Below are 11976 nucleotides of genomic sequence, written 5' to 3' on the forward strand. Positions count from 1 at the left end.
CTTAGAGGGGGACACCAGCTGCCACAGTGAGGTGCACAACACCCAAGAGTCATAATACAACAGACCAGCGTCATAATACAACAGAGACTTTTCCCTCACTGTCTTTTTAGTCTTCTCCAATGTCTCACTTTTTCTCCCCATTCTGATTGACTGTTCTATGGCTCTCTCTTTGTTCTTCTTTCCTCTTCTTCCAGACTACATCTTAGTTATCTTATTTTTCCATTTCTATACCTTCCCCTCTGTTCCGTGCATCTCGCCCCTCTTTTTTATCTTTCCCCTCTACCTGTTTTCTTCACCCCACCTCAACCCCCTTTTGGGGACAAGGAACAGGCATCAGGAGAATGGGTGATGAGTCAGACTTGACGGTGTGGGGTCCCTGAGAGCTCAAGCTGAGTCAGACGTGGTCAATACGCCAGGTCAGGCTGAGGTCAGACACACATGGTGGGTGGGGGGGGGATGTGTGCAAACTGTCCTCAGAGAATTCCAGAAGTTCAGTATGAGAAGGGCAAATTCCACCATCAAACACACAGGGCAATCAAGAGTGCCAAAAGAGACAAAGGGTCAGAAGCCAGGTGGAGCTTGGAATGAAATAAGGGGAGCAGGTAAAGTCAAGAACATATGGTGAAGCCTCCTTAAAACTGCTATAAAAGGCACTGGTGTCCCCAAGGTTCAATTTAGCGGCTCCTGGGGATGGGAAATAGAGCAGTAGGGTCTCTCAGCTATGGCTACAAGTTCAGGACCAGGTCATCATGTAATGTTCTCTTTACGGAACATTTACATGAAATTGAGGAACATTTTAAATGCTTTTCAAACTACTTAAATAAAATTTTATTGTCTCTAAGCTTAAATTTAAAATTAGATGAATTTCACAGCAACATCTTAAGTAAAGCTAGATTTGTTTTCAGTGATTTTCAACAAAACAATGCATTTCTAACTTTCATTAGAGTACAGTTTTATAAATGTCTAATCACTATGGTGTACACCTGAAACTAATATAACATTGTATGTCACCTATAACTGAAAAATAAAAAAGAGAGGAATAGGAAACAACAACAAAAAAAAGAGTACAGTTTTGTCCTGAACCTCTTTCAGCACAAAAAAAATAATCTACTTAGGGTCTGTAAAAGATTACAGTTAAATTTAATTTAAATTTAACTTTTAAATTCAAATGAAATTTTCCATGCTTTTACTTTAAGATTTGTGGTATTTTATTTTCTGTAGGAGACAATTTAAAATCTGTGCATTAAAACCATATTTAGTTTTATAATGTATTCTCTAAAGCACTAAATTAAAGAAAACAAACGCTTACTGAGACTTTTAAACAAAAACATCAGAAGAATAAGGGAGAAGGGAATGAATAGGGGCTTTGTGGTGATATGAGAAATCTGCAGCGATATTTGAGACCTAGGATATTTTGGTGTCTTTTTGCCCATTGACTTAAGCTGAAGATTTCAGCTGACATGCCACTCAATACCAACTTCTTTGCTGTTGAATAATGGCTATCATAGTTTGAAACACATCATACTTCCCCAAAGTAGGCAAGCACTTTCCTGGGCCCCCTCTCTGAGACGTATTACAAATGAAAAACAGATAAAATTTCTTCCAAAAATATGTTAGTTTGGCTTGTGCGAGCAGAAAGCCCCTGAGAATTGTGTTGAACGTATACTAAGTCTCTAATCGTTACTCCATATTTAATCAATTCTCTTGGAAGCCAAATGTGAACACAGATTTCTTAACTGTTTTAAAATGTCTATAGTTAACAATCACTTTCTTTATATGCAAGCTTATTTTAAGCTAAATATGTGGAGTTTTTGTGAAACAAATGCAGAGATGCATTTTTCTGAAATTGGTTATTTGTCTGATGCTACAAACACAAGCCGTATTTTCAATTTCCCTGTACACCAGTTAGCTCTGCTCTGTTTCATAGCCAGCCTATCCCTATCTCTTTTATCATCCACCGGGAGAATGTGGACCGTGACTACAATGAACCAACCGACCTAAGACAGCACAGGTGCAGCAGAGAAAATCTATCACTGTGTGTAGACAATCTTAAAGTACTGGTTGTATAACTATTGATTCAAGACAGCAAATTTGAATGAAGGAAAGAATTATTCACATTTATTATTTCACAGCTTACCAATGTTAATGGTCCAATCAAATTCACTTTCTTCATCTTTTTCTTCTCTTGGTTGCTGTGAAAAATATAATTGTTTGAATTTGAAGCTATTACAAAATGTTTCCCAGTCAATTAATATTAATTTAAGTAGTTATCATATTCAACTATTATCATATTTTCATTCGAGGTCAGACAATTAAGTTCGCGAACTCATCCTAGAAAAAGTGCTACATACCTCATTGCTGAATATCACTATGGTCACCTTCTAAATACTCCCCTTGGGAAGCTATGCACTGACACCAGCGCCTAGTCCACCCTTCAAAGCAATTTTGGAACTCTTTTCCTGCAATGTCCATCAGAGCTGTCATCGTATTGCCATTGATGTCCTGAATGTCATTAAAATGTCATCTTTTCAATATTTCCTTTACCTTCGGGTAAAGAAAGAAGTCATTGGGGGCCAGGTCAGGTGAGTAGGGAGGGTGTTCCAATACAGTTTTTTGCTTCCTGACTAAAAACTCCTTCACTGCTATGTGAGCTGGTGCATTGTGATGCAAGAGCCATGAATTGTGGGCAAAAAGTTCAGGTCCTCTAACTTTTTCACGCAGCCTTTTCAGCACTTCCAAACAGTAAACTTGGTTAACTGTTTGTCCAGTTGGTACAAATTCATAATGAATAATCCCTCTGATATCAGAAAAGGTTAGCAACATTGTTGCAACAAGTTCACAAACTTAATTGTCAGACCTCATATATAAAACAGCAATGTCCACAAACTGTCAAAATTATCCAGTTTAACAAATACTGCAAGGCAATCACCGAGTAACTGAGGTAACTGTCCAAGGTACTACAAGGATATTTGGATAAATGAGAAACGGTCACCTGACAGAGCTCACACACAGAGGGAAGATGAATATGTTAATAATGTCTGCCAAATCAATTACAGTCCCCCCTTATCCACGGTTTCACTTTCCACTGTTTCAGTTACCCACAGTCAACGGTGGTCTGAAAATATTAAATAGAAAATTCCAGAAATAAGCAATTCGTAAGTTTTTAATTGCGTGCCGTTCTGAATATTGTGATGCAATCTCACACTGCGTCCCATCCAGGACATGAATCATCCTTTTGTCCAGCACATCCACACTCTAGATGCTACCCACCTGTTAGTCACTTAGCAGCTGTCTCAGTTATCAGACCGACAGTCATAGCATCACGTGCTTGTGTTCAAGTCACCCTTAATTTATTTAATAATGGCCCCAAAGCACAAGAGTCATGATGCTGACATTTTGTACATGCCAAAGAGAAGCCATAAAGTGCTTTCTTTAAGTGAAAAGGTAAACGTTCTCGACTTAATAAGTCAATTTACCATCTCACATTCTCATTCTCACAGGAAGAGGAAAGGTGAGCACTGTACAATAAGATATTTTGACCGAGAAAGAGAACAAGAAATATTCACATAACTTTTATTATAGTATATTATTATAATTATTCTATTTTATTAGTAGTATGGTTGTTAACCTCTTACTGTGCCCATTTTACAAATTAAATTTGATCATAAGTTTATATGTATAGGGAAAAAAACAAAGTATATGTACAGTTCTGTACTATTTGAGGTTTTAGGCATCCACAGGGGGGTCTTGGAACAGATTCCCCATGGATAGGGGAGTGGGGGAGGAACCACTGTAAATTCTTCTTTTGCTAAAAAGATACATATTGATTTAAAAATAGTAAAGTCCACTCTTCTGAAGGATTATGAGGAGTGGTGTCAGGAAATCCTGTTTGCTCTACATTGAAAATACATCTAGAATTCAATCACTGCTCACCCTTTTATTGTTATCCCAATAGTCCAGGTCTCCCTACTTCCATTTATGCCCACTGTAGTCTGTCCTCAACACAACTGCTAGAGTAATCATTTAAAAACTCAAGTTATATCGTGCTACTTCTCTGCTCAAGGGCCTACAATCATTTCCATTTCTCTCAGAATAAAAGCCAAAACCGTACATTGGCCTCGGGGGCCCTACAGGATCTGTTTCCTTGTTGCCTCTCTGACCACCCTTCTCACTTCCATGCCTGCTCGCTCTGCTCCAGCCACCCTGGCCTCTCTGTTCTTCTGTGAACACACTAAACATTTTCCCATTGCAGGGTCTTTACATTGTCAGTTATCTCTGCCAGGAATGCTCTCCCTTCAGATACCCACACAGCTCTCTCCTCTCATTTCTTTCACACCTGAGCTCAAATATTGCCGTCTCAATAAGACCTACCTTAACCATCTTATTTAAAATTGCAAACTACTTACTCCTTGCACTCCTAACTTCCTTTGCTTTGATTAATGTTTTCCCATAGCATTCATTACCCTCTAACATTTGAGTAGTTTACTTATTTAGTATGTGTACTATTTATGTCTGTCTGCCATACTCCAGGAGGGCAGAGATTCTTTTCTTAATTTAGCTTAAATTTCCAGGTAGGTGATAAAGTTTTACTCATTAAACTTGATTTTAAATTATTTAGAATATTTGCTAAAATCAAAGGACATAAAATCTGTCACCAAATATGTCCAAAAGAATGTGCCACAGGCAATAGCAGCAGGATTGGAGTAAGCATATAACCAACTCTCCGTTTGTCCCCGGTAACTGAAGTGAGTCTCACTTCCTTTGAACATATAAGCTTTGGTCTGCTTTTTATAAAAAAAATTAGTCTCATTACATTTAATTTCATAATCTTACGTATTCTTAACATACTGTATTTCTCTTTTGAAATGTTTTCTTCTTTCCAACACAGGCTGGGAGCTCCACTTCTGAGAACTTCCTTAGGTTCTGGAGTGTTACTGCCTTTTTTGCAGGGATAGCTCCTTTGTACACTCATCAAATGTTCAGCCAGGGCAATAAATAGCCTTCCTCCTGAAAATGCCATCTATTTATAGCTTCACAGTCAATCCCAGCTGATGAATACCACATCTTCCTGGTACAAATACTACCATCCATCAGTTTTCCAATTCTATATGGCAAACTAAATTTTCTATGAATGAGAGCCATAGTATTTGGAAAGAACAGAGCAATATCACTGTATGAGTAAGTTAACAGACTAAAAGAATGGTTCGGTTTAATCATCAGATAGGCATATTTCAGTTGGCTAACCAGGCCCCTTGCAGCTTGAGGACACACTGGAGAACTTGATAAATGTGTCCCCCTGCGTGATCACTTGATGACACAGGTCAATTAGTTCTGGATGGCCTGGTATGAACTCAGAGACCATAACAGCCTCATAAACTCTTCGAGGCTAAAGGCGAAAATGATTCACTATTCCCACAGTAAAAGAGGAAACAAAGACAACACAGTATTGACGGGTCATTTCTGTTCTTACTAAGGCCTGTACCGTGCCTTCACAAGGGCCCCCGGAAACCAAAGAGCCACCGCGGGGAGAAAGACGAGCAAGCAAAGGAAGCGCTGATGTTTCCCCCTTGCATTTGAACGTAAACTGATTTGGAAGCGCAGGGTGCGGAAGAATTAAGGTGCCCTAGGGCCCCCTCTCCACATCACCGCGGAGAGAGGAGAAATACGGCACGGGCCTGGCGCTGGGAGGAGGGGGAGGGAGTAACACAAGGAGGAAGAGGAATAAGGAGGGGAAGGAGGGAGTTTTTGCTTCACTACCCTTGTTCTAAAAGCACAACCATCAGCAGATGTCTGATGCTCTATAAGTATGAAAAATCATGTGATGTTTATGAAAGTTATTTGTAAAAGTTTTGAGTTATATAATGCAAGGAATGTTATACAACACAGATATTCATCGAGTCACCCCGCACAAAGGGAAGCGAGCACTTTCAAAGACAGCCTCTCGTTCCCGAGCCTGTTGCTAAAGGGGCCTCAGCAACATTCCTTGAGAAAGGTCAGAACCTCAAACAAGACCCTCCAAAGAAGCTCCAAAACAAAGGCCACAGGCATCAAACAGATTTTCTCAGCTTCTTTCCGAGGCCTAATTTGGCCCCGCTGCTTCGCATATAACGGAAAAGAGGTGCCTGGTCATGTACCTGCTGTTCCGTCCAAGATCACCTTCTGCTCTCGCGGGCCGTCCGACAGTTCCGTTCTTTCCCGCCTCAAGATCCATCTCAGCCTAGGGAGAAACCACAGCTTCAGGTCCAAGTGCACCTGCCCCAGCCCAGGGAGGACAACCAGCCTCGCAGGGCCGCCCGAGGGGTCCGAGGCGTGCGCACAGCTCGCGGGGCCCGGGGCTCCGGGTGGAGGTTCCGCTGTCCCCACCACGCGCTCACCGTCCCGTGGTTTCCCGGCGCTCGGGGACCTCCCTCACCTCGGACCTCGGACGTCTCTGGCCGAGCCGCTGGGAGCGCCGGGCGCTGCGACCGAGGGGCCTGGACTTTGCTCGCGCGGCTTCGCCCCCGCCCCCCGCGCGCGTCGGGCCCCAGCGACGCCTCCCGCAGCCGCCAGGGCGAAGGCCCCGGCCGGCAGGAGCAGCTCCCGCCGCCCGCCGCGCTTGCTCTGGGGCCGGGCGCGGGTGAGGGGACCAGAATGCCGTCCTCGCCGGAGGGGGCGCCCGGCACGGCCACCGCCCACCCGGGCGAGGCGCCAGCCCGGGCCCGGCAGCGCCAGCTGTGGGCGATAAGCCCGCGATCAGCCTGGTGACACGGGTGCTCGGAGAGATTCGCCTGCGGGCCACCCGAGCCTCCAAAAGTGACTGTCACACTTCCTCGGCTCTCAGTTTTCTTTTTAAACCCCTACGGAGACCGTTTTTTGGAGGCTCGACAATCAAGAGAGCACTAGACTCGATTCCCACTTCTGCATCCCCAGGTCTGGTCCCGGTGGCACCGAACCCAACTAGCTGCAGGGATGGTGGGGGCTAACCAGGCCCCGGAACAAACATGCTAGGGTCCTTGGGGAAGAGGAACGCTGTCAGTGCCTATTTAATACTTAGACAGACCTTTAGGGCTAAGGGCACTTTAGAGATCGCCTGAGTCAAAACCCGCGTTTTTTACAAGATGCCCAGAGACCTTATGAAGACCCGCCTCGGGCTGCATCAGCAGGACCAGAGTCCGGCCTCCAGTGCCCTCCCCTGGGTCCTTGCTCTGATCTTGGACTTCTCCCTATATTAAATAGTCTCTAAACCTAGCACCCACTTGGGTCTCCTGTACAGTTTTCTTATCCCTTCTGATTAATTTCTCTGCAGGCTTTGGAAAAGGAAGGGTCTAAACCCGGGAGCAATTAGTCACCAAGCAGAGCATGGTATAAGAGGAGGTGGTGTTGGGCAGACCCTGGTATGAATCTTACCTCTGCCATTTCCTAGCTCTCTGGCCTTGCTCAGTTTGATTCTTGATTCAGTCTCTGAAACCATAAAACAGCGGTGTTATTAGCATTAGACGTAACGTGGATAAAGTGCCCAGCACATAGGAGGCACTGCAATTACAGTTAAAAGATCTGAAGAGGCTATTGAGGAAAGGCTGGAATAGGAGTAAGCGGTGCTGCCATTCTTAAATGTGCCTCTTAGCTCCATCTGCTCCGCCTGTTGTTACCTTGAGCTAGGCAGAACTGGACTTGAAGACTCTACTGGGAGTTGATTGAAACTATGGCATGTTCTGGAATTATGTGATAGAAATCAATTTACTTAAGTATTTTTCCTCAAAATGTTTTTCTCCTTATCCAGTCTACCATAACCATGAGGATTCTCTTCTTCAACCAATCAGGATTCCTCCTCTTCACAAGTCTAACCGGTGGTCGGATCACTATTTGAAGATACTCTGGGACTAAAGCAATTGGAATTGTTTAATTTGAAAGAAAGCTTGGTGATGACTGGAGGACATTATAAAACTCAGTATCCTATAGGTAGATGACAGCCTTTGCAGCCATCTCCCCCAAAATAAATCTTGGGGGCGAAAAAAGGCACATACGTGAGGAAGTAGGAAGCTTCTGAACTCAAAACAAACACGAACAAAAACACCCAGGAATAAGACGTGTTTGCCTGTCTTTCTGTGTCAGTTCACAAAGCTGTCCCTGTAAGAAGTGCTCTGAGGGCACAAGTAAGAATATCAGGCAAGATGGTGCTTGTGGAGACAGGAGTCACACCTACGTGATGGTGTGTGTTTCCCAGTGTTAGCGCCAATTCCAAGGGCTCCTTTTCTATCTGTTTGACAACAGTGAAACAACCCTACCTGGTGCATCCATGTGGTTATTCATTCATTCAAAAACCATATTAAAGCCACTATGATAAACTAGATTTCTCGATGACATGTTGTAAGAAATCTCAACTTTCTCTTTGTGGTAGGATATTCAGATACTTCTGCTTTGTTCTCATTGATGTAGAATTAATGCCCTTTTACCACTCTGTTATCTTACTTTTCCTACTTGTTCCATTAGTTCTATCTGCTTAAATCTTAACTTTTGCCTTCTTTTGGATTAATCAAATAATTTTATTGTTTAGGTTTCCTTTATCTTAACTATTAAGTATATGTTCTTTTATTATCTATTTAATAGTTAACTCTGTCCTAGAGATTATGACATGTATCTCTGACTAATCATTGATATTGTTTTCTCTTCCAGGACAGTGCAAGGATTTTAGAACTCTTAAACCTCAGTTATCCACCTCTGACATATATACTATTGTTGTCATGGACAGTACTTTAATTTTCTCTATTTATGATCCTTATGATAACATTATTATAGTCAATATTCATTTAGATTTATCTATACATTTATCCTTTTCTTGCTCTTTATTTCTTCCCACTTCTCAGAGCCACTATCTTGGATCATTTTCCTTTACATGAAGAATACTCTTTTGTATTACCTTTAGCTGGTGATGAATTTCCTCAGCTTTTTTTTTTCCTGAAAAATTATTTTACCTTTATTTTTGAGAAATTATTTGGGGATTTGCCATACTAGATAGCAATGCTTTTACTATGAACTTGTAGTAATTAAGGAAAAATGTTTTGGACAGGGATAAAAAAAATTAAAGTGGAACAAAAAACAGATCTTGTAATGGATGGAGCTAGAATTCCAACGCAGGCAGTGTTCTTAGCCACAACTTACCTAGGGCAGAAAATGGGGATGGAGAAGATAGGTCAAGTGTATCAGATGGTTAAACACACTCACCCCCAATCCACTGATCTTACCACCTTTTAACTGTTCTTCACTTCCTTGATGTGCTCTCTTCCTTCATAACCCATCTTGCAAACATCTGCAGCCCTCCTGCCCTCTCTCTTATCAGGCTCGCTTGGTAAAACAACAATCCTGGCTATTTTAAATTATCCAACTTATTGCAAGCCCCCACCATACAGCAGAACATGCTAAAGAAAAACAGGAAACCATCTGATTGGTCTCACCATGAACCTAAATGGCCCTTGACTATATACTTAATGTAATAAGTATGCTTATTATCTATTGTTTACTCTGTGGGATGCAAGATTCATAAGAACAAAGATTTTTTTTTTCTGGTGTATCCCAACACTTGCTGCACAACAGTCATAAATTATTTCCTTAGTTCATTCATTTTTCCACTTTCTTAGATAATTACTTCATACCTTCTTTTTCCTCAAATTTCGATCATGCTTTCCCTATCTTCTTTACATTCTGCTGAAGTATTGGGCTTCTTATTTCACTGATAAAATTGAAGTGTCCTGAAGGGGAGCCATAATCTCCTGCCATGACATTTGCCCACTTACCAGCATCTGCACCCAATACTCTGCCTTCCCACCTGTTTCTCTAAATGGACTACCTATGCCCCTATTTGCAGCCAGTCCTTCTGTTTGTACTTTTAGACTACAGATCCCATCCCCTCAAGAATGTCTTCTCAAGGAGGCATTATACCCTCTCTTTCCTGCATCATCAATTTTCCCGTCCCTGCTGGATCATTCCTGTCAGCATACATACATTCTGTTACTTTTTCCATCTTTTTTTTTAAAAAAATCTCTCTTGATCCCACTTTTCCTGCCAACTGCCATCACATTTCTCTCCTTCTCTTTGCAGGACATCTTAAATGAGTTATCGCCATCACTTTCTCCATTTCCTGTCCTCCGGTTATCCCTTAAACACAGTCTAATCAGGAGTTTGACCTTTTCACACAAACAAAACTGCTCTTGTAAGGGTCATTGATAACCTTTACATCACTAAATCCAAAGGTCTGGTCTTTGTCCTTATCTTACATGACAAATTCAAGTGGTTGACAAACTTATCTCTCACTCTTCCTTAATACAATTTCTTTATTTGGATTCCAGGACACCACATATTTCTTGGATTTCTTATGCTACAGCCAGGCAGAGACCATGCCTATCTAGTCCCCACAGCATAAGAAGGCTCATTAAATATGTACTGAATAAATCAATAGTTTTAATCTATAGCATAAAAAATTTATATTGCAAAAGAGTTTCCCATAAGTAAGGATCAAACTCCATCTACCAAAGTATTTAGAAATACAGTATATGCAGAGGGAGCCAAAAAAAAAATGTATACACATTTTAAGAAAAGAAAAACTATTAAAATTGTAATACTTAATATATACCGATAACCAAAGATGAGTACAAGTCACATTTGACTTCTGCAATTACAAGAGGTGCTCAAAGTGTCCAGACACTTCTGATTACGGTGAACTACTGCTTGAGCAATGTTGACCAGAGTGTCCACTTGTATCCATTTTTTGGCACCCCCGACATTTAATATAATATTGTATATAATTCAATAATATCGTTATATTTAATACATTATATTTAAATATAAATTGGTAACAGTTTTTCCCTGAAGAGTGTTTAATGGACTTGATTTGCTCTCTAGTTGATCTTTAGCTTGATGATAATATGCTTTATGATCTTTTCTCCACAAAATTGTATTTAGGGCTATCTAACAATTCTCTGATTTTTCATCTCTGAAGATAGACAGTTAATGCTGTCTTTGACTATTACATTTGTGTGTGGCTACACTTAACTACATTCTGTTTCCAAATTTTCTGCTACCAATACTTTTCAACCTCTGCCTAAATCTTCCATCTACTTCCCAGTTTATAGACCTTGATTTCTTCGGTCTTTACTTCCTTTCAAACCATGTTATCTCTTAAACTTTTAAAAATCCTTCTCACTACTTGAAAACAACGAAACAAAAATCGCTTTCCACCTTTGACCTATTTTCTCCTAAAACATCATTTCTTTTGGTCTCACTCTTCTTTGGCTCATTATAAAATTCACCTAACTAATTTGGCCCCAGCACCTTGAAAGGCATTCATAAGATGTTGAAGATGAGGGTAGTGCTGACTCAGCACCCTCTTTTCCAATGAACTCTTCCTTACACCCTCTTAAGCCAAGGTGGACTTACAAAGGTGCCATGAAAAAATGTAAAGAAGCAGTTGGGAAGAGTTTGCTATCAATCACAATGTCATATCATTTCTGCCAGTAGAGTAATGACACACTGAGGGTTCCAAGGTCACATTGCCTAATGGAATCCTTGTGTTCTATGAAGGTTATGGGACCTGTTGGATGGACAGGGAGGACTGCAGGGTGCCAAGGTCAGAGATTAAATGAATAAGCACGAGCGAGGGTCACTGTGCTTTAGGCCATTAATGTTGATTTACTTTTAAGGTTATTCTAAAACCATAGCTTTTCAAAATATTGTACTTGGCTACAGATTAAAATATTTGTTAATACCAAGGCTTTAAGTTCACAGCAAAAGTAAGTGGAAGGTACAGAGATTTGCCCCCTACACATGCATAACCTCCCCCATTATCAACATCTCCCATCAAAGTGGTACATTTGTTACAAATGATGAACCTACATTAACACATCTTAATTACCCGAAGTCCATAGTTCATATTAAGGTTCACTTTTGGTGTTGTACATCTTATGGGTTTAGACAAATATGTAATGAGATGTATTTATCACTGTA

General features: G+C 41.0%; 1 protein-coding gene across 3 annotated transcripts in view; it reads right to left on the minus strand.

The window, feature by feature from the left end:
* The window catches only part of ABCB4 (ATP binding cassette subfamily B member 4), a 72152-nt gene extending 65446 nt beyond the window's left edge, over nt 1-6706 (minus strand). The window contains exons 1-3 of one of the 3 annotated variants that reach the window (XM_019749762.2): nt 6375-6706; nt 6135-6217; nt 2138-2192 (exon numbers count right to left, since the gene is read on the minus strand). In XM_019749762.2, coding sequence (XP_019605321.2) covers nt 2138-2192; nt 6135-6211 — 132 coding nt within the window. In that variant the 5' untranslated portion in view covers nt 6212-6217; nt 6375-6706. The remainder of the gene's footprint in view (nt 1-2137; nt 2193-6134; nt 6218-6374) is intronic. The other 2 variants (XM_019749761.2, XM_074340681.1) reach the window with 2 other exon arrangements.
* Between the last annotated feature and the right edge of the window lie 5270 nt (nt 6707-11976).

Source organism: Rhinolophus sinicus, linkage group LG09, assembly GCF_036562045.2.
Source record: "Rhinolophus sinicus isolate RSC01 linkage group LG09, ASM3656204v1, whole genome shotgun sequence".
NCBI lineage: Eukaryota > Metazoa > Chordata > Mammalia > Chiroptera > Rhinolophidae > Rhinolophus > Rhinolophus sinicus.